Source organism: Ictalurus punctatus, chromosome 8 (assembly GCF_001660625.3).
Source record: "Ictalurus punctatus breed USDA103 chromosome 8, Coco_2.0, whole genome shotgun sequence".
Lineage (NCBI taxonomy): Eukaryota > Metazoa > Chordata > Actinopteri > Siluriformes > Ictaluridae > Ictalurus > Ictalurus punctatus.
The window spans coordinates 18,324,184-18,351,455 of NC_030423.2; the positions used below are offsets into that span (position 1 = coordinate 18,324,184).

General features: G+C 40.5%; 1 protein-coding gene across 1 annotated transcript in view; it reads left to right on the forward strand.

The window, feature by feature from the left end:
- Positions 1 to 27,269, forward strand: part of snrkb (SNF related kinase b) — a 33,958-nt gene extending 6,689 nt beyond the window's left edge. Inside the window, exons 2-6 of the mRNA XM_017474028.3 lie at positions 5,219 to 5,880; positions 11,620 to 11,761; positions 16,558 to 16,755; positions 17,612 to 17,728; positions 21,229 to 27,269. Of these exons, the coding sequence (XP_017329517.1) occupies positions 5,292 to 5,880; positions 11,620 to 11,761; positions 16,558 to 16,755; positions 17,612 to 17,728; positions 21,229 to 22,882 (2,700 nt within the window). The 5' untranslated portion in view covers positions 5,219 to 5,291 and the 3' untranslated portion in view covers positions 22,883 to 27,269. The remainder of the gene's footprint in view (positions 1 to 5,218; positions 5,881 to 11,619; positions 11,762 to 16,557; positions 16,756 to 17,611; positions 17,729 to 21,228) is intronic.
- The last annotated feature ends 3 nt before the right edge of the window (positions 27,270 to 27,272 follow it).

The following is a 27,272-nucleotide window of genomic DNA, read 5'->3' on the forward strand; positions in this document are numbered from 1 at the left end:
GACTCAAATTACATCTTTTATGTGCAAAAAAAGAGAAAACCTCTCCAGTGTTTGTAAAAGGTCTTTATCTTTATGCTCGATAAAGATTTAGGTACCATAATGATGCAGGACTCCTAGCAGTTTATTTTATTTATTAATCGGTCTTTTTATCTCTTTACACAGTTCATAGTTAGATATAGACTAACAGAAGAGGGAGGGTGTGTGTGTGTGTTAATGTACTATGCACAATGCTGTTAACTCCCCCATCACTGCACTGACCTCATCACCATCAATACTGTATGATGGGAACACTGACGATGAGATCATACCTGTAGAGGAAACCCCACTCCTCTCCACTTTCCTTCTCTCTAATCCTCTCTCACTCTCTTTCTCTCGCTCTCTCTGTGAGTGAGACAGTATGAGTCATCATCTCACACTTCTCCCCTGATACCACGTGTCACTCCGAGCCTCCTATCAGGCTGCGTGTGCATGTGCGTGTGCGTGCATGCATGTGCACGCATGTGCACGCGTGTGTGTGTGCTTTTTTGTTTGTTTGTGCGTATTTGTGTTTTTGTTGTGTGCATGCATACAGATCTTTGTTGGTATATGTATATGTATGCGCATGTGCAACCATGTGCATCATGTTTTATACATATGTATACGTGTGTGTGTGTGTGTATATGTATATATATATATATATATATATATATATATATATATATATATATATATATATATATATATATATATGTGTGTATGTATGTATATATGTATGTATATGTATATGTGTGTGTGTGTGTGTAGAGTAGCTGCTGCAGTGCGGCCATGTTGTGTTTTACTTGTGATGTGAGGGAGAACCACAGAATGGGTGGATGATTTGTGTGTGTGTATGTATTTGTGTTTGTGGGTGACTGTGTTTCTTTGTGTGATATTCTGTGTGTGTTTGTGTATGTGTGGGTATATATGTGTATGCCTGCATGGATGAGTGTGTATGCATGTGTGAGTACTTCATTCAGTACGTGTTTATGTGCATTTTTGTGTGTGTGTGTGTGTGTGTGTGTGTGTGTGTTATCAGTAGGATGCAGTGTGTGCCCTTGGTAGGAAACGGTCTGACTGTCGTACACTATGGAAGGGAAAGCCTTATCCTTCCTCTGGGCGCACACGCACACACACACACATTCACATGCGCATATTTATATATATATATATATATATATATATATATATATATATATATATATATATATATATATAAATAAAAATCCATACAGGCATGTAAAAACACACACACTTTCTTTTCTTTGACAAGACTACCAACTTTAAAAATCTTTTCCCAGATGTAGTTCTAATTCTATTGAATTCATTTTTATTATCTTCTTTTCAGTGTTAAAATGTCAGTGTTTGCTTCTGTTTGTGTGTACAGAGAGAAATATAGACACAGATTTAGAAAGAGAGATGTGTCTGCAGAGAAATGACACAATGTGCATGTGTGAGTGTCGTCCATAATTAACGGCATTGCTTTCTGCAGACAAACAGTGCTCTCTTTGTGTGTGTGTGTGTGTGTGTGCGTGTGTGTGGTCCCGTAGAGATCAAGTGCATCACTCCAACATGGCATCAGTCTCTTTCTATCCTGGATACAACTCATTAACTATCATTAACTATTCTGCACCCTCCATTAACACACACACACACACACACACACACACACAGAGGCTAATTATGATATCTTGTTACACATATTGATCTGCACCATCTGGTTTGCACTCTTGTCATATGACTCCTCCATCAATATGCAGAGAAACACACCACCTCTCCTTTCCTTTTCCTTTCCTTTTCTTTTTACTTTTCCTTTCTTTTCCCGTGCTGTTCAGATATCGTCACATGACTACTCTGAGTATTTCAGACTCTATATTTCCACATTATAGTTTAGTCTATTGCCTGAGGCTCTTGTTGACAGGCGACATCAGTACCCTAGTGGTAAGTGTTTGCAATATCATTTCTCACTTTTACATCAGGCATAAAAAAAGGGAAATGATATTACAAACGATAGTACGGCTCCTGACTGAGAGATCCGTTTTAAGGAGCAAATTCTGATAACCAGTAATATCGACTGAACCTTTTTATCTGGTGAAACTGTAGCAGGTGCCAGTAGTTTTACATAACCAAGTCTGATATGTCAGTTTCTCACACCCGACAACACGAACAGCAGCAGCAGTATCCGAAGAAACAGCACACAAAAACACACTGCACTTTTATATCATTTTAATTCATTTGTCTGGTAATGAGTTACATGGCATTTCAATTGTAGATTCAGATTTTGTCTGTTTAATTAGAAAATTGAGAATTATAAATAAAATATATTTTAAATGTGCATGTATCAGCCATTTTCCTACATCATGTAACTCGAGTTATGTTAGACATCTAACAGTAGAAGGTGGGACATTCAAATGCACATTTTTGCTTTTGAATATGTAAATATTATGGAAATTCAGATACTGTTTAACGAGTGAAAGTGCACACACATACACACACCCACCCATACACACACACACACACACACACACACACACACACTGTACGAGTGTATATGCATGTCTGTACCAGTGTACCCTCTTGTGGGTAGTCTCTCTGTCACACCTCCCACTTTTTTCAACCACATACTTCAGAGAAAGGCCTCTAGAAGGAAGGAAGGAAGGAAGGGTTTGTCACCATGCTTCATGTTGATTTCATGACGTTTACACACCTGTCTGAGCACCGTGTCACACGTCTGCTGATTTGTTCTTCAGTTAATATTTACAGATGAATTATTAAAGGCATTTTAACAGAGGAAGCATCTGTGAGAACAATCTCACATAGCCACTTTACAACACACACACACACAGACACATATACACACACAGACACACACACACATATACATACACACAGTGGCACACACATGCTTTCACATGCAACACACCCAGGCCTGTTCGAACACAGTTACATAAAAGCAACCCACACACACACACACAGTAGCACACACATGCTTTCACATACAACAGACCCAGGCCTGTTCAAACACAGTTACATAAAAGCAACACACACACACAGATAAGTAGGTCATACATACTGTAGTTCTCTGTCATAAGACTACTTAAAAAAATTATGCATAATAAATACCCCTGATTTTCCAACATGCCCTGTAATGCCCTTGCACCCCATTCAGGGTGTATTACTGCCTCATGCCCAGCATTCCCGGGATAGTCAAGATGTAAATCTGAAATTATATGGTGATGTTAATGACTGTCCCATTCCCCCAGACGTGTGCACACACACACACACACACACACGCACACACGCATACACACACACACACACAAACACATGCACACACACCCCTGCCACTGGGAGGATCCCGGGGCACTGGGATGTTTTTTTATCTATTCCGAACAAATGAAGCAAGCATATTTAAAGTACACTTTACTACACTATTGTTACATTATCCAGCATACAGCCTGCGGCAAGAGGACAAAACGTTGCTAAGTAGCGAACACAACACGAAGATTCATCTGACATTTAAACACATTCATATACGTTACAATGCACTGAAGTCAAAAGGCATGGTTTAACTATTTATTGCTACAGACAATACAAAATAACAAAGGAAATATTAAACAGCTTTGCAAACAGCAAATGGCATCTCAACATCCCCAAACCAAGCATTAACATCCACCCTAAATAGAAATGACAGATCACAGCATCTTATCCCATGTCACAGTAAAAAAGTCTGCACAGGAGCAATTACCCATTATACAACCCCAAATGTCTAGCCCAAATATTTTGCTCCTAATTTGTGGTGTAGTTACAGGGATTCTTGCTCAGTGTGTCAGCCATTTAACACCATTTTAAATCTGCCAATCCTCGTCTGCTATATCACACAGGTGACCTACTGGCACTAAAAGTACACATTATGCATTTAAGAACTTCTTAACTTGCTGCTATTAACACTAATGGGACTCTGAATGTGAGCTAAAAGGCAGGTACACTTGGAGGGTAAAACTGCTTAAGCCTGTAGGTAAAAGAATCAGTTAGAGTGCTAGTATCAACTGTAGGAAAGAAAGAAAGAAAGACCAAAAATTTACAAAATGCCAAAAATATAGTGTAAATAAACATAGAAAATTGTCAGCATACATGTTTACAGCTTAAGGCTGAAAGGGTACATCTGTCATTTGTCTATAAAAACATACAGGCTAACTATGTATTTTGCTTTTAGCGCTATGTGGAGCCAGGGTCTGATTATAATACAACAACCGTGCACAACACACCTTTTAATGAACGTCAGAATAGTTTGTTTGGACCCCGCATGACTCATTTAGCATTTTTCTCCTCAGGCAGCTAATAACAGCAACAACAAGAAGAAAAAAAAATAGTTCTCATAGTTAGATAGCACTCATTCTAAAATATGTTTTAAAAATCTAAGACATGTTCACATTCTGCAATAGGCTGTTTGTCACTGTAGTAAAGCTAAACATTTTTCCAGCAAGCCTTTCGTAATTTATTTGAAGAATGTCATTTGAGGAAATGTATTATCGACTCAGAATACAGGATATGTGCATATGTCACTTAAAATACTTAAATGTTAATAGATATGGATTCAACATATTATTATTATTATTATTATTATTATTATTATTATTATTATCATTATTATCATTATTAAGCGCCAATGTGCGCCTAAGCACAGTTAACACTTTATCTCCTATAGGAGAAATGTCCCACCCCCAAGCTGAAAAACTGGAAGTTTTGATTGGTTTTTCAACTGTGTCAGACCTGTCTGTTATTGCCTGAAGTGCTGGTCACCGGCCCAGTAAGACTGAAAAGTTCCAGGTCAAATGCCAGCTCGCCCCTGTTGCTCCAGTGGTCCTGCCTACAGGGCCTCCATACACACACACACACACACACACACACACACACACACACACACATACACACACACACACACACACACACACACACACACATACACACACAGAGACACAGACACACACCCCCACACCCTAATAAGAGCTGTTTCAGCATAAGACAATGTGATATAATGTGACTCTACTTGGAAATGTGTAACACTTTATTTATCCAGTGTTCACACTACCAATCCTCTATAAACTGTTATGAAGCAGCCTACTGTATCAACTGATTCTCAACAACATATCAAATGATGATTGTGAACTGTTTCATTTATCACTCTTCTGATCTTCACTAGGTGATGTCTCACTAGAGCTGCGTTCGTTTCGACCGTCCTGTAACTGCACACCGCCCCGCACCTCTGATTCAATATGGCCGCCATAAAGAGCGGCTCAGAGGGCAAAATTGCCGGCCTCTACGAATTGGATCGCACACTAGGGAAAGGCCACTTCGCCGTCGTGAAGCTCGCACGCCACGTTTTCACCAGGCAGCTGGTGGCTGTGAAAATCATCGATAAGACCAAGCTGGACGGCATGGCCATGGGCCACCTGCTGCAGGAAGTGCGCTGCATGAAGCTGGTACAGCACCCCAACGTGGTGCGTCTCTACGAGGTGATCGACACGCACACCAAACTCTACCTCATCCTGGAGCTGGGTGATGGCGGAGACCTGTACGACTACATCCTGCGGCATGAAGGTGGAGTCGCTGAGCGCACCGCCAAAGTACATTTTGCTCAGATCGTGCGCGCCATTGCATACTGTCATCGACTGCATGTAGTGCACCGAGACCTGAAGCCCGAGAACGTTGTGTTCTTCCGCCAGCAAGGGACTGTCAAACTCACTGACTTCGGATTCAGCAACCACTTCCAGCCCGGAACCATGCTCGTCACCAGCTGTGGCTCACTGGCCTATTCAGCTCCGGAGATACTGCTGGGAGAGGAGTATGATGCTCCTGCTGTGGGTGAGTGTGTGAGTGTGTGTGTGTGTGTGTGTGTGTGTGTCAGAAGGATGACATCTATATATAAGAGTGCATGTGTTTATAAATTGCAGCTAAGATGTCTTTGTTGCCCTTGAGTTGAGTTGGAATCCAACTTTTAACTCCTCCCACTTCTATATAAGTGAAGAGGAAACAAGCTAAACTAAGATTATAAAGTGAACATCCAATCAGTTTTACAGCAATTACAGTGTATTCCATGAGTCCTATAAAATCCTATTATGATACTATCTTTCCAAATTTATACAAGTTCTTGTGGTTCAAGCGTTTTTTCCTCTAGCTAGAGAACATTTGATTTGATTCAGTTTAAGCATAGACTATTATCATTAAATCAATTTATGTGAAATCAGATTGTGAACATAAAGTAAAAGTTATCGACTTGGAGGTTTATGAGATCATTATATGATTTGTGATGTTGATGTTTGTGAGTATATAGTATGTGTGTGTATGTTTGTGTGAGAGAGGGCATGTGTGGGTTTGTGTTTGTGTGAAGGAGCATGTGGCTCTCTGGCTCACTTGGCTTCGGATATGAATTAGGGTGAAGAGCATGGTACTTCCTCAGTGGGTCGTGTGTGAGTGTGTGAGTGTGTGAGTGTGTGAGTGTGTGTGTGAGAGTGTGTGTGTGTGTGAGAGTGTGTGTGTGTGTGAGAGTGTGTGTGTGTGTGTGAGAGTGTGTGTGTGTGTGTGAGAGTGTGTGTGTGAGAGTGTGTGTGTGAGAGTGTGTGTGTGTGTGTGAGAGTGTGTGTGTGAGAGTGTGTGTGTGAGAGTGTGTGTGTGAGAGTGTGTGTGTGAGAGTGTGTGTGTGAGAGTGTGGGTGTGGCTCTGGCCTAACTCTGTTCAGAGAGGGTGTGTGTGTGTGTGTGTGTGCATGAACTTGTGTAACTTTCTGGCCTATTTGGATCCAGTGGTGCTGCTTTCAGCAGTGTACTACTGTGTGTATGTTTGTGTATTTCTGTATGTGTGTATGTTTTTATATTATTTTTTCACTTCACCTAATATAGCTGCACAGAACAATGTATCGTGAATCTGTTGCTCTGTATTCTGACTTGGTGTTGGTGAACACTCAATGTTCATAATAACTGGGGCGGCTGTGGCTCAGGTGGTAGAGTGGGTTGTGCCATTTCTAAATTGTCCATAGTGTGTGTGTGGAGTTGTGCCCTGCGATGGCACCCTGTCCAGAACAGGATAGACTTCATGGATCCCCCATGACCCTGTCTAGAATAAGCGGTATGGAAAATGGATGGATTGTTTCCCAAGCTAAACTCATGCTCTTTGTCCTTAGTGTATATATAACCATTTGTATTTAATGAGTTTGAATCCAACCCTATGGGGTGTGTTTCCTCCAACTGGACTCACCAGAACTTCACTTTTTCTCTCTCTATATCTCTAGCTTTATGTGTCTCTCCCTTGACCCTCCAGTCTCTCCTCACATCCTTCATCTTTTGTTCAGTGGAGAGTTTTCCCCCTGAATGGACACATCTGTGAGAAGATGGAGCTGTAGGAAGCTAGAGGAGTCCACATGGAGAGATTTGCAGCAGTCCAGAATGAAACTCGGCCTACATCCTGAACACATTGACAGTACATTTAGAGTCCTGTTAGAATCTGAGAGTGGTCAGTGAAGTCCTTAAATGCAGTCATGTAGACATGTGATGGAATATGTTATGTTATATTTTTTCTTTGTTTAATTGCCATTTGAGCCATTTGAGTGGCTGTGTACAATGGTTACTGAATTGCATTTGAGATATATTCATATTGGGCTTCACAGTGGGTCATAATCTAATCTAGACAGTGCAGAGGATGTAAACTAGCTAAATGAAGCAAACAGATACAACACCTGAACGCTAGTGTAGTAGAGGCAGCTTTCTGAATTGACAGGAAACATGTCTGACAGGATGGACAGGATGCCTTCTTATACTGATTGGTTGAATGTTGGCGGTCTACAGCATTAGATTTTTTACAGAGCGCAGGGCACCAGAGAGACCAGAGTTACTACTCCGAGCACACGTTTTACCGAACCTGCTGCTCCGGTTTCCTCCCCCAGTCTAAACACATTCGTTGTAAGCTGATTGGCATTTCCAGATTGTTCGTACTGTGTGAACGTGTGTGCGATTGTGCCCTGTCATGGGTTGGGACACCCTCCCTGTATTGTGCCCCAAGAGAAAATTATAATAAAAGAAAGCAAAATAATTAAATGAAATATAAAATAGTTGTACAAACAAAGTGACTCTCAGTTTCTACTTCTCATTCTCATTGTGTTAATGTATGAGACTTTCTGCCCCATTGGAGCTTGTTAGTGCATAGATATGATACACATGCTGCTTCCGCATAGCTGCTATAGGTGTGTGTGTGTGTGTGTGTGTGTGTGTGTGTGTGTGTGTGTTCTGGTCTTAGTAATGTGATATTTTTATCATCTCTTGCTCACTGTGATTGTCACAGCGACCGCATGAGCCAGGATTACAGCTACAAAAAGTGGGTCAGTCTTCTCCATAAGGCAGCCACACACACACACACACACACACACATTAGATTTTGTTTTTTGGCACATGGAGGGCACTGAGGCTATGTGAAGTGTTCTCACCTCACCTTGTCCTGGTTTCTGTGCAAAGATCAAGCCAATTCGATTTCATTCCAATTGCTGATTCCAAGAAAAAATGTTTTTTAACATTCACTAATGTTCCAAGTTTAACTCTGATTCATTAATGTCGCTAATAATACAGCTCTTTTGGCTCTGACACACAAGTTTACAACTACTCGGCTGGAGTTGTCCGAATGACGATCACTCCTTATAGTCTCTATTAACAATCTCGCACAGCTACAGCTATTCATTTCATTTATGCTTGTGTATATGACGCTGTTAATCGGCTGATCTCAGATAAAGATTAGCGTAAATAGATCTAAGGCTCTGTCTCTCTCACCTTCTAATGGTATTGTTTTTTTCACGGTTGTAACACGAATCCAGCTTTCCCCTACACAACTTGATCAGCTCATGTTCTTATCATCACATGGTTTGGTTTTATCTCCACCCCTGTTTTGTCATTGGTTGCTTTCCCCATTGTTTCCAGAGGTCTTCAGTTTAGCCTTTGATGAATTCATCTAGTTATATCATTCTGTCTTTATATGGTTGTGAAGTCTCTTCATTGTGTTTATTTCCTGATTCGTTCATGCCTTTTGTTTACAAGTATGGATCTTTACGAGTAAGCAACTATGTTAGGGCAAAATGACATGGCCAAGTTACAATAAAAACAACAACAACAACAAAAAACCCTAAAATAAAACACATTCACGTCACTTTGACTTTATTTTGTCCTTGACAACAGTATAATGCATGTTGAATATATTATCGATCCAAGTTACTATCCATCCATCCATTTTCTGTACCGCTTATCCTACACAGGGTTGTGGGGAGTCTGTTGCCTATCCCAGGGGATTTGAGGTACAAGGCAGGGGACACCCTGTACGGGGTACCAACCCATCGCAGGGCACAATAACACACACACTGATTCACACACTACAGACAATTTAGAGATGTCGATCAGCCTACAATGCATGTCTTTGGACTGGGGGAGGAAACCGGAGTACTCGTAAGAAACCCCCAAAGCACAGGGAGAACATGTAAACTCCACGCACACAAGGCAGAGGCAGGAATCGAACCTGAAACTCTGGAGGTGGGAGGCAAACATGCTAATCACTAAGCCACATGCCCCCCAATCAAAGTTACTACTATTAACTAATTATAAAATGTACAAATATACACTAATTGCTGTACAACTAATCATTTTAAACTATTGAAGAACAGCTGGTGAGATGAAGATGGAAAAGAGGAGAGTGAGTAGGTTTTGTTTATTCACAGTGTCAGGTTGTGGAAAAGCTGAGCTCTGTTGTTCCTAGAACCAGAAAATACAGGCCACTCTCCTCTTTACCTGTATCGTGTGTGTGTGTGTGTGTGTGTGTGTGTGTGTGTGTGTGTGTGTGTGTGTGTGTGTGTGTGTGAATATTCATCAGGTCAGTCAGGGCCCCAGGCCGACACAGTAAGGTGCTCAAGTGACCTCCTTAATACACTTGCTCAAGTTCTGACACACACACACACACACACACACACACACATACACACACACACACACACACAGACAGTATATGTTTGTAGTTTCTGGAGTATTTTCCCTGAACAGCAGTCTTTAAGAGGCAAATGACATCAGCTGCAATATTTTTAGAAACCAAGAGAGAGACACACAGGGATGAGAGGCAGATGGAGAATGGATGAGTGAGTATTTGTAGAAAGACAGGGTGAGACAGAGAGCGCGAGAGAGAGAGACCGAGAGAGAGAGATACAAAGGACAGAATGAGAGACATTGAAAGATAAACTGTGAACTGAGACATGACTCTATCAGTGACCATACAATGTAATGAAAAAGAAGTAACACACGGTTGTCTCTATGCACTGGCAGCATTAGGGTAAAGCATTTGAAATACAATGCACAAAAAGAAACTGTGTGTGTGTGTGTGTGTGTGTGTGTGTGTGTTTGCTTCTGTACGGCTTCATGATCATCCTTGTTGTGTGTAAACAATGGCAAGATAAAGCTTCAATGACCCATTAAATTACAGTTACATAATGCCTGTACACAGAACTCTGTGTGTGTGTGTGTGAGGGGGAGAGAGAGAGAGAGAGAGAGAGAGAGAGAGAGAGAGAGAGAGAGAGAGAGAGAGAGAGAGAGAAAGCGAGAGTCAGTGGAAACCGAATGTTCAGTGTAGAAAAGAACAGAGATATTGTTAGCTCCGATGAAGGCATAGTTAGGACAATGGTACACACATGCACATACTTGTTACGTTCCTCTGATACACACAGCTGTGTGAAATGATTTTTTTCCTTTGACGGCCATCTTGAAACAGGACACTGGTCTCAGAAATTTTCTCTGGAAGGGGAAGGGGGTGGAGATTTTGAGAAAGAATGTCCCTTTACATCTTCACAAAATACATCCTGTATTTTTATTTATTTATTTTTGCCCTCTAGGAGAAGCTGTGACTAAACTTGCATTCACAACTAGCAAGCTATGTTTGCTACATGGAGCAGAGAGTCAGGCATTTGAATTGAGATTGACTGGCTGTAGTAATTCCCTCAGACCAGTCCTATAGTATTACTTCTATGTTGTCCACCATGTTGTCTCTACTCTCACGATTTCAGTTCCTTTCCCTCGTTTAGTTCCCATTCAGCTGGCTCGGTGTGGTGAGAATTGCCTGGATACCTTCTTCTGCATATGTGACATTCTGACAGATTCTTGTAGTGACGTTGCAGTATTTGCATTAAATACTTCTGTATGCTCTCTCTTTGTTCCTCTCTGCTCATTACGCAGAACTCAATCATTCTCTCTAGCTCAGAGAACACAGTTTACTAGACATTTCTGGATTTGTGTTGTTGTGTTTTACTAGTGTCATTGTGTGAAGTTTATATGCACGTCTGTGTGTTTCCGCATGAATGATTGTGTATGTCCGTGCATGTGCATGTGTGTTAATGTAAGCTCACAGCTGGGTCGCTTCTTCTGTCCCAGCTTACTCCTCTCTTACAGGTTCATAAATGATGCACTGAACAGCAGTCACATCTTCCTTTATGTGTGCCTTAAATGACCGTATATGACTGCATAATATGTGTGATATTTCTATGATGTATTTCATAGTGTATATATCTGATCATGTTGTGTTTGTGTTTTTCAGATATTTGGTCTCTGGGTGTGATTCTCTACATGCTGGTGTGTGGACGCCCGCCATTCCAGGAGGCCAACGACAGCGAGACTTTGATCATGATCATGGACTGCCGATATACCGTCCCGGATCACGTCTCTGCGGAGTGTAAAGAGTGAGAACACCAGTCGCACATGCTCACACACACAGCACATGGTCTAATGCAAAATTCACTTCTGTGTAAGAACATCTGCATCTCAATACATATCTACAACTATTCTAACACATCCATGCCAGTGTATACGCTACACACACACACACATGACAATACAGCACATTCAACAGCATTTACTCCCTCAGTAATCGCCCATGGACATGCACTAATTTTTTTTTAACTTTGTCAAGTAAGTAGACAAGCAAGGTAACATATTTAGCTAACATTTAGCTAGCTAGTTTAGTAGCATTTTTACACAGATATGTACACAACAGATCAATATTTTCATTCTTTCTGCATTTTGGGGGGAATTGGTTTACATTACAGTCCATCCATACAAATTGTTCATTTTAGAACAAAGGATCAATATGGCTGCCAAAGACCAGCCCATTGCTCTGTACAGGATGTAACTGAGCCCACCCACACGTGAGGTTTGTGCCAGAATGGCGAACATTATCTTGTGTAGCGTAAACGAAAACTTTGAAAGCGTAAACGAAAAGTCTGGCAGCGCATGCATAAACTATGATTAGTGAAAAGGAAGCTTGGAAAACTGTTAACAACGGATGCTGTTTATTTGAAGATAGACGTGTTACATTTTTGCCACGGAGTTCATTCTTTTCAGTTTCAGAGTGTTTTTCTTCTTTCTCATCGTATATTTTTGTTCCTTTCTTGAAACATCACTCTCAATATTTTTGGCACGAATGTAATTCCATACACATGAAGCCAGCCAACCATGCCTTTTCGACCTGCTGCTCATGCTGCATCACAGGCCAGCGCAACACATTTAGAGGAAAAGCGCTATCTACATTCTTCCACATACATGAGCAGACGGATGCCCACGAGTTTGGCGAGTGTCAAGGATCGTATTCGAACTTACCATCTTGTGATGAGAGCATCGCTCGTTTGCGTCACTCTGGAGCCCCAAAATATTTTGAGAAATGGGAACGAAACTGCACAAGCACAGGCCTAGAAGTTCATGAAACAGCTCTGTATTCTACAGGTTTGCTTCAATATTAGATCGTAGAAACAATTCAACGTTTTGTTGAGATCTTTACATGTTTAGCATGGTGCTCTTTTTATAATGTCACATCATTGATTCTTTTTAGAATATTCATTGTAACAAAAAGGAAAATGCATAATGCACATTTCATTTCCTATACTTATTAGCATTTAGGATTGAGCCCTGTTGTTTCAGTGTAAGATGCAGTTAACCGAAGCATGGAACATGGTGTGTTCCGCTCACCCTCACACTAAACTTTACACTTACTTGTCAACCTTCAGTAGGACACACTCTGGCAGAACATGCTGTACTCCCGCGCTTTACATCTCCCAGCCAAACATGGAGCAATCAGAAGCTAAGAGGGAAGGTTATTGGAAGCAGTTCAGCTCAAAGCTTCTTGGAATTTTGAGTCATGAGCCAAGAGGCGATGTGGTTTGAATCAGGATGCTGGTATGTCAAGGCAGAGCCTCCTTTCAGCTCTAGGCCTTTTTAAACACCATTTTCCCACTGAGTTGAGCTGAACATGAATGGAGTCTGAAAATTATTTTTAAATTATTTTAAAATGCGTCTCCAGTTCCACATGATGATAAATTCAGCTTTACCAGTGCATTGATTGAATAAATGGATTTGCAGTAGTGCCTCAGAGTAGAGGAAGAATCTGGCCAAAAAATGAAATGTCTCCTAATATTCCGAAGTCAGCCATGTTTTGTGTCTGCAGATTAGCATTGTACTTGCAGTAAGTAGTACCAGATTAATTTGTGCTTCCTGAGACTGTATCACAGAGCACAAAGAGGGTCATAGGTGCCATTGTGAAAATGAATCACTCTCTTTCTCAGCACATAGTTTGGCGTCATTCTGCACCAGCGTCGGACTCGGGTAGGAGGTGTAGCTCAAAGTCTGATGGTGGGAATATATGCTAAAAAGGAATCGGATAATTATTTGATTTTTTAAAATGCACTTTTTGCATAATGCACAAATAGAGGCTGCATTCATCTTGTGCTGTTGAGAGTTATATATAGAAGAGTTATTTGTGGAGAGAATACCCTCAAACACGGCTCTCCAAGGACAGGATGGATCTGAATCAACTGATTATACCTCAGAAATCTGGCCTTGAGGCTGTGTGTGGTTGTGTGACATCTGGGATGAACCGCATAGCCAAACATAGTGACTAGGTCACATGATCTACCCCCCCATCAAAAAGTCCTTTAATGGGAAAATATTTCTTGTGTAAGTAAGAACGGCGCTCTCCTCAGGGAGCACTGATGCTCAAACGGGGATATTTCTGCCTCACTGTGTCTCTTACTGTTTGGGGGGTTTTTTTCTCTCTTTTTCCTTTTATCTCTTAACGCTCTATTTGCTTTCAAAGGAAGTATGTTACACATCTAATGTTGCTTTTTGTAAAGCGAGAGCAACATCATTGAACAAAACATATCATGAGGATGTTTTGTGGTTAAATAAAGCACATATAATGACGCTAGGATGTGAATATCAGCGAAACGCTGGTGCGGGGTTAGGGTTAGAAATGAACCCTTACTGTGTGATAATGGTTTAGGATTTTGGATTTTTATTAAGAAGTAGAGAGAAGTAGAACAGGATTTACGTTGTTCTAATAGAGTCACACAGTATCAGGCGGCTATCATACGCTTGTATGTACCAGGAGCTTCTGGAGTATGACAGCTAAATGTAAATAGCTAGCTAATAGTGCCATAATATAAGTTATTAAATAAAGCTAGTGGTGTAGCGTTACACAGATTGGTAGCAGATAGATAATTGGTTGTTATTAGACTGGAGAAACATTCATGTTAACGTCAATGCGATCTTCAAGGGTCTAAAGGTTCCGATGTCAGCAGGGAAGATCGCCATCATCACTGCAGCGGCACCTTTATTCCTTCTACTGGAGAAGAGAGGAAGTTGTATGACCGTAATATTACCTGTCTATGTTACCTGCAACAAACAAAACCAAAAGGATAATCCTCCATCATGGCCGATGCCTCCATTTTCATGACAGCAGTATTTGTCGAAACGTAACAGATCTTTGTGTTTTTATCATCAGTCATTTTTCAGCATCACCATCCCAAGCTAAAGAAGATGATGGGGAAAAAGATATAACTAATTATCTGCACCAGTGTGCTATCTGGAAGAAAGAGGTCTAATCAATTACTTGCTCAGTCTTCCTGTAATGGAAAGCGTTTTGTAAGGAATCAGACAATTTTCCCATCTATTCCAGTGACATATTTTAAGCTGCTGACGCAATGCAGGTCTCGAACACGAACACAAGACACAGCTTGTCTTCAAACCGCAATCGCACCTCTGAGAATTCATCTCCGATTGTTTGTATCAGAGTAGTATTGGCCCATGTATAGTTCTGTGATGTCTGTGTCGTATTGGAATGCTACAACTAGAATCGGCAAGACTTTTGTGGATATTTCTGCCAGATATATCAGTTCAGATGAGTGTTGATTCGGAAAGTTCTTGCATGTGGTTGCAAACTTTGGGCAGCTGAGGAGAAGAACATCTGGTTTAATTGTACAAATTAACCACTGGGTACACACACACACACACACACACGAGAACACACACTCTCTCTCACACTCACACACACTCTGTGGTTTGGCTCCCTCTACTGGCTGTGCTGATTGCATGCTGGTTTTGAGTCGGTCGGTACTGTAATAAAACACTCAAGGTAAATAGGGGGCACGATGGCTTAGTGGTTAGCCCGTTTGCCTCTCACCTCCTGCCTCTGCCTTGTGTGCACAGAGTTTGCATGTTCTCTCCATACCTCGGGGGTTTCCTCCGGGTACTCCAGTTTCCTCCCCCAGTCCAAAGACATGCGATGTAGGCGATTGGCATTTCCAAATTGTCCGTGGTGTGTGAGTGTGTGAGTGTGTGCTGTTGTGCCCTGTGATGGGTTTGCACCCCATCCAGTGTGTCCCCCATCTTGTGCCTGGCTCCAGGCTCCCTGCGACCCTGTATAGGATAATCACTACAGAAAATGAATGGATGGGTGGGAGGGTAAATGATTCTGTGCAGTGTGTACACACACACACACACACACACACACACACGCACACACTTTTTTGCATGGTCAGAGCTAAATCTTTCATGTTCCCTCCATTTCTATCACTACACTCTGCAGGTGCTCATGAATATTAATGAGACGTGAGATAACCACTTTGTTTCATTCGCTCACTTTCATAGCCAGATGTGCATATGCAAATATCAGCTCCTGTCAGCGAGACGATGAATATTTATCAGACCAGTGAGAGGGAAAAGTGTGAAAAGTGAGTCAGACAGAGACACAGAAATTAAATAAAAAGTAGATGGAAGGAAGTGAGAGAGAGAGTGAGAGAGAGGCATTATCAAGCTTGTTTGTGAAGATTATGGGTTTTTTTCCCCCTTGTTTCGCTCCAATAAGCAGAAATAACACACTTTCTTCTGTTGCCATATTTATTTATTTATTTTTTTAAATCTTCTGCTTCTCTTCCTCTTTTTTCTCACCCATTCACTACTGTTCTGCCATCACTCTCTCTTTCTCTCCAATTGTTTTTTCCTTCTCTCTCTCTTTCCCTTGCTGTCTTTTTCTTCTAATACATATCAATCCCAGTCCTTCATGCACGTTTGCTCTAAATACATTGTCGCTAAAGCAACTGTCAATCATGTCAATCTTATAATAAAACATTAACAATAACAACCTCATAATAAGCATATAACCTCCTCCAGCGTTCTATTTATATCTCTCTCCTTCTGCCTCTTTTAGTCTGATCTCGCGGATGCTGCAGAGAGAGCCGTCTAAGCGAGCCCCTCTGCTGGAGATCGAGTCTCACCCGTGGCTGCAGGGTGTCGATGCGTCTCCGTCGCCTGTCTCTCCGCACTGCAGCCTCTCTCCTCAGGAGCACGAGCTCATCCTGCAGGCCATGAGCTCTGGGAACATCGCTGACAAAGACACCATACAGGAGTGAGTCAAGGCAGTTATGTAGTATCATATTGCTATATTTGACCTATAGGCTAAGACTAATGCCATCTGAAGTAAATGTATAGATTAGAAATGATAAAGTTAAATGATACACAAGTTTTTTTTGTTTTTTTTTTGTTTTTGATTTTTCAATTTATGGATTTAAAGATTTTTCTTTAAGGGCTTAATTTGTATGGTCTATCTTCTAAAATGACAAAATAATGAGTGACATTAGATTTTTTTAATTGGATAGATTCTAGAGGTAATTGGAAAAGGCCTAGATGTTGATCAGTTATGTACTTTTTATAGAATATTCTAAAATGATACTAAATATTTTTCTTAAGGTTTATATCAGACCATTATATTTTATTTATATCAGGCCTTTATGTTTTAACCCAGGTTCAGGACAGCTAAACTAAATGCTATTAAGTAAAAATGTGAAGCTGAGTGTGACATGATGCGTGGAACTCCTATAAGACAAAACATTAATAACACTCTAAAATGTATTAATACATATTCATTTATTCAGTTGGTTCGCAAGCAATCCCAGTGTCCTCTAATTTTCTGAAAATGTCTCACTTTGAGTCAATTTTAATTCCTTCACATTTCAGTTCATTTCCATTTCTTTGTTGATCATTTTTTATTAAAAAAAAACAACAACAACAACATTTTGATTAGCAGTGCATCTGCTGCTATTTGTATCTCTACCTACTGAATGAAACAAATAACCTCCTAGGGTTGTGATTCATGTGTTTAATTGTTTTCTCTCTCTCTCTGTGTGTGTGTGTGTGTGTGTGTGTGTGTGTGTGTGTGTGTGTGTGTGTGTGTGTGTGTGTGTGTGTGTGTGTGTGTGTATTAGAGCCTTGGATGCTGACCGGTATAATCACATCACAGCCACGTATTACCTGCTCGGAGAACGCATCTTACGGGACAAACAGGAGTTGAGTGGCCTCAATCCAGAACAAAGACACACACAGTGAGTCACACACATACCATCATTAATACACAAGGCTGGCGTGCGTAATTAAAATATTTTATGTATCATGACAATCCCTCAATTGATCAAAACACCCACACAGACATTCCCTAGGACTGTTAGGAATTACCACAGAATACAAAAAAGGTTGGTTAGAGTTCACATTGGCAAATTGTAGGCTTCTGCACTATTGTGAAGGACAATATATTGATAACGATGAACAAACTATATATTGTGCAGCCGTAATATTTACACATGCTTGTTCCTTCATTTGTAGTCCCATGTTCAACAGTGTCCTGTGTTTTATGATCATGTTTATGTCCACACTTGGCGAGTCTGAGACTTCAGAAATTGATGTGAATTTCAGAATTGGGTGTCAGATTTTGATTCCTGCCACTCTAGTTGTATATGTACAAAATAATCAAAATGCAATTACATGTTAATGCATAATATTTATTCCTGTTGGCCTCAAAGATTTCAGATGACTAAAAAATGGCAAAGGAGTATTAGGAAATTAGGATCATTGACAGGATTTGTGAGGATGCTTTACATTCGGATTTCATTTCACATGCTGGTGGAATAGGGCTGTGTTTGTGTGCATGCATCACGTTCTGAATTTGATGTCGCAATGTCATGGACATCAATTGTTGATGACAGTGTAATATTAGTAGACAGTTCATTTTTAGAAAAATGGTTCCTCAAGGCCATCTGTAGCCTTCTCTTCACAAGTAAGTGGAGGAGAAAATAGGCTCACTAATATAATAACTTGCATAGTCCAGGAGACTGAAGAGCCAGTCTTAGATTACCACAGCCCTGTATGAAAGAGTCACTCCCTGTTCTAACGCATCTAACACAAGTGTAGAGCTGCAACAACTAACTGATAATAATCGATTATGAAAATCGTTGTCAACGAATCTGATTTTCGATTAGTCGGTCTGCACGCAGCACAGGGCACATTTACTCACTGCGTTACGTCTCCTCCAAAAACACGCATCAGAGAGTACAGACCAAAGTTGTGTCCCAAATGACGTACTATACACTTGCACTATGCACTGTATCGACTAGTGTATGAATTTTAGAAGGGGTAGTATAGTCTCAAATGAACCACGAGCAGTTTTTTACTAACCGAATAGTGATGTGTGACTCATTTTGAACGAATCTTTAATATGACTCGGGAACAGAGAGTTGTATCAGAGAGTGCTTTGTTCATTTTTGACCGTGCATGCACTGCAACATCCTCATAGGTTCTGTACCGGAAGCAGAAATGATTAGTTCACCTCTCGAGTCTTCGAGTTCGAGTCGTTTGTTCTTCACATCACAGCCCCACTGAATTCAGCCTATGGGGCGGTCACGTGATGAACGAACGACTCGAACCCGAAGACTCGAGACGTGAACTAATCATTTCTGTTTCTGGGGGAACAGAAGTGACAAATTTGACGTGAGAAAAGAAAGACTCAGATGACTCAGATCGGGAGGTGAACTAACAGACTGCATAGCCTGAAGACCCAGATTCTCATCATTCGGCCTTGGCTGCATTATCCTATAGTTTATTTTTTTATTCCAAATGTGATCATTTGCATAAGTACTGGATGTGTTGGGGAATTTAACATGTAACATTTTAATTATATTCTGCAGAAATGAAGGAAATGACTCAAAGATTCGTTCATTTTGATGAACCTGATTCAAAGATCTGAGTCAGTAAAATGATCCGGACTTCCCATCAGTATAACCGGAAGTATAAGCCAGACGATGGCACATGACGTCAAACCTCAGTGACAGCGGGAAAAAGTGTGTGACCGCCAAGTCCTCTAAGGCGGGGGGGGGGCATTTTATATTAAACACGGCGGAGAACACTGTAACCTGTAAACTTGACAAAGTGGAGCTTGTGTAGCGTGGAAGCAGGACGGTGATGTACAAACACAAACTTATGTTGGGCTATGTCTGAAATCGCGTACTATGACAGTACGTACTAATCAGTATTTGTGTGTACTATGACTACAATCCCGGATATACTACATCCACTATGTTAGCATTGTCATGTGACCTTCGATGTTCTCATAAACAAAAACCTTAAACAAGTTTTAGTTTCGGGTTTAATACTTAAAAAAAAAAAAAAAAAAAAAAAAAAAAAAAAAAAAAAAGCCGACGTTGTCTTCTGCGGGGTTTTTTTCCCGAGCTCGTCCGCACCAGTCCTGTTGCATTATGGGATTGTTTGACTCGTGTAGTGTCCATCGGTGTCATACTGTAAGACCTCACCGGAAGCGGTACACCATCTGGGTATTTCTTGCCTACTGAGAATTCGAACATTCTGCACCTCTGGCGCAGAATGACAAAGACAAAGACAGAATTCGCTTACTATATAGTAGGTAAATATAAGGTTTCGGATGCAGTCTTTATATCCAAAATGCTCCACTGTGTGCAAGGGGTTAGGGAAACTGGTGCAAGTTGCTTAAGAGGTTCCGTTTAAATCAATGCTGAGTCTGAAACAGCTCCCAATCTCCTATGTAGTGTACTATATCAGGTGTCGGCCATTTTGTAATGGTGTCTGAATTCTGAGTGTACAACTTTATTCCCTGCATTTGTTCACGCGCTTATACCAACAATACACTCTGATTTCAAGTGTACAACCAACTGGACATATGAAATGATAATGTGGTGGATTGTTCACATTTATTAGTTAACACATGTATGTACAGTATTCACATACATATTAGAAAAGAATGTATTGACTGAAGGGGGAAAATATATTTAGTTGCATTTATTTCTTACAGGAGCTGGAAGGAATTAGTCATCAGTTATTTAGTTAACAGCTGGATGTACAATAACAATAATGCCCTTCACTTCTTCCCCATACAGTGGACTCAAATGTTATTCGATATATAGGGAATAGTGAACAAGTGAGCGGTTTCAGACACAGCACAAGTTTATTGTCATTATATTATTTGTGCGCTTGCAGTGTAAATTCTGTCGTTTATTATTACGGGAGTGATCTATTAGTAACACAGCCATGCTTCTCCTCACTCGCAGTGTAGATGTGGTGATAAACAGTGGGAGCGTGAGTAAGATCTGTAAATATAAATAAAACAATATGTCTAAAGGCAGTGAGTAATAGAAACCATAAGGTGTAGTGAAAGTGAGATTTTATTATTACTTTAGTACTATAGTTTAATTATCAGTGTATAATATATATAATATAAAAATTGGACAAACAGTTGGTGTTAATGTAGAGTTTTAGTCTGAAGTTTATATTTGTAACAGTTTGTGGGTTTTATTTTATAAATGAAAATAAGGGTAAAGTTTTTTAATCCGATTAATCGAAAACATAATCGGCTGATTAATCGATTATGAAAATAATGGTCATTTGCAGCCCTGTACAAGTGTGATCATTTGTTGGATGACGGAATCCTTTTACAGCCCTGCATAATCAAATAATTCCTCAGTCCCTATTTTTGAGGTGGGATGCTCAGCCATATTAAATCTGTGTTTTTTTTCTTCAACAGGAAGTCATTTTCTGAGCCTCTGGACCTGGTGGAAGCCCGGGGCCCTCAGGCTGATGCTCTCAGAGACGCTTCTTTGGCTCCTGTCACCCAGTTGGGTTCTGTGTCTCCGGGTTTCTCCCGACGGGGAGTGTGTGAATCTGGAGACCTGCTGGCTCCCAAACCCAGCCGTCAGGACACATCCTTCAGTGATTTTGGCAGTCCTAGCTCTTGCCTAGGTCTCAGTCTCCGCTCTGTACCTCCAGACCCCCCTCCAGTGGTCAAAAGTCTTAGGGCTTTGCACCAAATTTGTGAGGAAGAAGAGGAGGAAGAAGAAGAAGATAAACCTGCTGTACAGTGTAGCAAGGCCAGCTTAGTGCCATCAACAGCATCCCCTTTGGATACTTCTCCCAGACGTTGTTTAATATCAAAAGCTCCAAGTGTCTCAGAAAAGCTGGGGGGGAGAGGAAAGGAAAAGAGCCAGGGACATGGGCTTTGTGAAGTATTAGCTGAGGACGAGGAGCTTCAAGGAGAGGGAGGGACAGTCACAGAAGAGAGTCAAGGGGATGACACCAGCAAAAAAACAACAAAAATTGAGGAGACCGCATCCCAGATAGAGAAGCGTTCATATATGTTTGAAGATAAGCTACAGATGGACCAAAAACTTCAGAATCCTAGGGGACCTCCAGCAGCAGCACATGCTGAGAAGAACCCCACTGAGGAAACTAGGAAAGAAGGAAAAGCCCCTGACAGATCTGTAGATGAGAGACAGAAGGACCATCAGCAGCTATTTGGGCCTCCAGCAAATGGCAGGCCGGAGGAGAAGAACCACACTGCGGTAGCAGGCACAGCTAAACATAAACAACAGAACCAGAGTCTTCAGAAGCTTGTTGAACCACCATCAGCAGTGCAGACTGAGACCCACCTTGAGGAACCAGGAAAAACAGTGAAAGGCTTGGACAGAGAAAAAAGTCAACGACACAAAGACCTTCAGAAGACAGACATATGTTTATCAGTGGCCAGGACAGAGAAGACCCAAACTGAGGACCCAAGCAAAGCAAGAAAAGCTGCAGACAGGGCTGAAGATGAAAGAAATAAAGACCTTCAGAAGAAAGACAGACCTTTACCAGCAGCACAAACTGAAGACAAGAACCACATTGAAGAACCCCGAAAAGCAGAAAGAGCCTTAGACAAAGCTGAAGATATGGGCCATAAGAATCAGAGCCTTCAGAAGCTAGACAGATTTCCAGCACCTCCTAGGCTTGATTCTGTGCAGTGTTGCTGGGGCCAGAGCGAACTCTCCAATGATACTCTTGAAGACAACAACAACACCCCGTCCAAGCCGAGGCTGCTTGACACCAATGTCGTTTCAGCCCCCTGCGTCTCTCCGCGATTCCTACCCAAGAATCATTGCGTGGACCTGAGACCAGATGGAGTGGAAACCCGCAAGGTGCCTGGAGAAGCCGAGAGGACGGAGGAGACATACGGCAAACCTCAGCAGGGTCAACGGGGATCCAGGGATGCCGGCACAGACTCCAACAAGAACAAGAATGTGAATCTGCGAGAGCGCCTGCTGCAGTTCCCCCTCTGTGAGAAAGCTTTGTCATTCAACATCCAGCCCACATCCAAAGAGAAACTGCTTCCCTTCGCTCAGTATAACTGCTGCCATGTGCTATAGGGGAGACATCTGAAAGCTGTTCAGATCTCTCTGGCATTTCACAAAGCTTGTCAACGGAGTTCCTGCTTTCCTCCCTTCTTTACCAGTAATGGGTTTTTAAAAGACACAGCACATGTCGTTGTCTCTTACTGTGAGGTGCTCTGGCCAAACACACACACACACACACACACACACACACACACACACACACACACACACAGCCACATCTATTCACTGTATAACCTTAGCTTTCCCATGCCCTTTACACAGCATTCCCTGCTGCTTTCCTGTGTGGCGGCTAACATCCTAGTGCTGCTGTGTATATAGACGTAATCTATATCTACCTGCGATTTGTGCGAACTCAGTGAGCTTTCATTAGAACTAGCGTATGTCTCGAGAGTGTAGGAGCCCTGTGAATAAAAGAGTCGCTTGTTGTTTTGCACTGTAGCAGCTTCTCTAGAGCAGAGCTTTACCTAAAGAGATGTGAAGCATCACGCGGCACACATAGGGCGCACAGTTTGAGCAAAAGCTCCCATATGAAAATTGAATATGATCAAATATATAAATAGAAAATATTGCAATCATATCTGAGTGAGAGCTTCTGGAACCACTGCTCCAGCGGCACATAACATACCAGAAACAAGAGTCCTCCCTGACCATAGACTCATATTCATTTTGTTCACATTCATTTTACACACACCAGCTAACCTCAGTTACTTGTCTAACTTTTAAAACAATTCCATACTCGTATGTGAAATGTTTTACTACGACTGGATGTTGATTTGCATTTCCTCCATAGACAACGTTTTATTTTACAGTATACTGGAATACGAGTGGTCAAGTGGCCTCACATTGCTGTGTATAGAATGACTTTGTCATCTAACTAGGACTCTAGATGCTATAACTGCAATACATTTTCCAATATATGACAGTTTTTCTCAATATTTACAATATGGCTACACCATTTTAAAAACCATTTGTACTGGGCAAGAGTTGAGGGCAACTTGCGTTGTGTTGCATAGAAACAGCTTTAAATCATAAAGTATTGAATAGTTAGTTGCTTTTAATGTATCATTGGATCATTCACCACAATTTCAGAGGATTACCACACATGGAAACATGCACACCAAATGAAAAGATTGCTAACTGGGAGCTACTGGCTTTTCCATTTTATTGACTATTGATTAAACTACTAAAAATTGAATCAATCCAGCATTGAGCTGGATTTTGTCAAAGCCTTGTAGCATCACTATCACCTTTACGAATTACAGTAGGCCTCACTCACTGGCACAAAGACTGATGTCGCTATTCTACTGGCCCAAGTGTGTGAGGTTTCAGGATGCATGAAAGACATGCAAAGCGTTTGACCATATATACACAAGCATGCTACATTAGCACCGATCAAAGTAGTATTAGCATCACACTGGCTGGGCCGACCAGGGAAAGATGCAGAACGTATCTGTGATACAAGAACTTGGACTGAGGTTATTTGAAAGCCAACGAGAGAAGACTGGTCTTCCTGAATCTCTTTTTTTTGTTTTGTTTTGTTTTGTTTTGTTTTGTTTGTTTCAAATGTGTACATGGTTATTCTGGAAAATGTTATCATATCAGAGTCTTACTAGGGGGATGGTGGAAACATGGTGACTTCATATCATTCTTTTTTGTTGTTGTTTTACTTCACTTTTATTTCATTTTATTTAAGAGGACCATCATAAGAGAGTGAGACTGGATTTAACTTGTTTGCCTCGGGGTGCATGTTGACTGTTGAGCAAGCAGTCTGTCAGTATAAGCTCTTGGACACACCTGGACATGTACAGTGTGTATATATTCTTTTGAGCATGTGTGCTATTATCTATATATATGCTATTGACATGATATTGTTAATGATATTGACATGATATTGTTTTCACCTAACATACCAAATACAAAACTAGCTCTAGGCATCGAACCGTGACGAGAGGACAAGTAGCATCCTGACAAAATTGTGAGGTGGAAGAAAAACATTTGGAAACAAAAACTTTGTCACTAGGAACAGGCTAAGTATAGAGCAGATGTTCTATTGCAGAAGTGCTTTGCTGTTTTAGTGCTATTGCGTGAAGCTGAATCAGCAAAGATCTTACATCAGTCACATGTAGAATTATAAACAGCTACAAATAACACATTCACACTGGTAACGTAGTCAGAGTAGTCGCGGTTAATGATCTTCAGCTATTCTCACTAAGGTCTTTGTGGATGGTTCGGTTCTTCTGGAGTATGGAGGACAAAAATTCTTTTATTCTAACAAAAGCAGTTTTCTGAGACAACCATATTTTTTGGACTGTAAGACACATTTGTTGTCCTTGTACAACAAAATAACACCCTTCTATTAGTAACGTGGTTCTGCTCTCTGCTGGTTTTTGATTTATGTTTGTAACCATTACATTTCAGATAACAGACGGCTTCTGTTTACACTTTAAGGTAAATATGCGTGTGATGTATATGCTGATATTTGTTATATATATATATATATATATATATATATATATATATATATATATATATATATATATATATATATAAAATATGAGATTGGGCTGTGGACGGCAGTACAATTCTAAATTCATAATTTCTTTCATACTGCTGCTTCAGTTTGTTTTCTGCTGTCCACGTCACATATCAATAGCAGCAGACATGCTTACTACTGTATAACTTAACAAAATAATAGAACCCTAAATACCCGATGGTTCAATGTTAAACTGAATATTTAGTAGAAAATATCAGTGATAGGTGCACTGCTGTTCAAATGTAATGTCTGCTTATTTTTATAATGCACAAATGCAATAATTACAGCCAAATGATCGATCACAATAATTTTATCACTTGTAAACAAAAAAAGAGTTGATCTCAATTCTCAGCAGCTCTGATAAATATAACTTTCAACTGTAGTTGAAACGTTAACTGTACACCAGCCACTACTATTGTGTAAAAATGGTGGCTTAATTTTATGCAAACAGCAACTTAACTAAGAAGACAAAATGAAGGGTGTGTTTGTGTGTGACTTATAGTCCTGAATATACGGTACTGTTTCATCAACCAGTCAAAAAACATATGGTAGGTGACAATATGTGACATGTTGACGGCCTCTCCTATAAACGACAGATAAGCTGGCCAAGCTTCAGCCTACATAGAATGATCTGAGCTAATGATAAAGAATTGTAGTGCAGCGTATCTTTAATGTATACGGTGCATTAAAAAAAAAGTTCGAATCCATCAGTTGACTTTTCATGTACTGTGATCAGGATAAACCATAGATAAAATTATTCTGCTATCATAGACCTCTTTGTTTAGTCTTCACAGATCTTCAGTGTGACTATAGCCTTTAGCCACGAAGTGTTTCAGACCAAATGAAATGTCTATAGCGAAAGAGTTTCAGAATGATTTATTGAAGGTCAATGCATAAATTGATGCCTCACAAAAAAAAAAAAAGAGGTTTGAAGTTCACGTGTAGAATTTATCATTATTGTTTTCATATAGTTCTTCAGACTGTAAAATGTAAAGATCTAACTCCTAAAGGAATGGTTAGGGGAAAAAATCCAATACACACAATTTCCCATATCTTGACATTTGCTTTTATAGTTTTGCACTGAGGCTAATGTAGCTAAGAAGTAATGCAAGTTTGTCTCACCCTAAATCTTATATGTGACTATCTTCCTCAAACCACATGCAGTTTTTTTGCTGATGCAGTATGATCACTATAATCTATAAACATGAATAAAACGCTGCTGTGTAGCTGAATGTTTGGCATCGTATGGGGGCAGACATTTTTGGCCAAGCAGAATCATCTTTATTTGTTGCTACAGCGTGGGCTCACGGTGTCTTAGCTTAAAAACGAAATGATGTATTGGAAAGCTAGTAATTATGTGGATAATAATATAGCTCCACTTTGAATTGTATAAATTTCTTTATTTTAAAACAATTCTATGAAGATTACATAGAAGGTTTAGGATATTAGGGCCAGTGAAAACCTAAAGAAGCATCGATGACGGTTTAGATAATGCAATTGTGTACATTCGATTTTTTGCTGCACTACTCCTTTAATGATCATTGTTCGAGTGTGTATAGCAGAGGGTTGTAAAGCACAAACCTGTACTGCACTTACTCACTGACACTTCCTGACTGCAGGCCTGCTCTAAATGTTCGACTACACCTTTAGAAAAGGAGATAGACGTACACATCATGATGACCATTCTTCACTCACTCCTCACTTTTTCTTTTTCATTCTCATTGTCTCGGGTCTCCAGTTTACCGACCGGGGTAGAATGACATCTGGCTATGTCTAGAGTCCCATTGACCCTTATTAAAACAATGACTCTGTCTCAATGAGATTAATTTATTTTTGTATTTATTTATTAAAACAGAGTAAACCAAATGA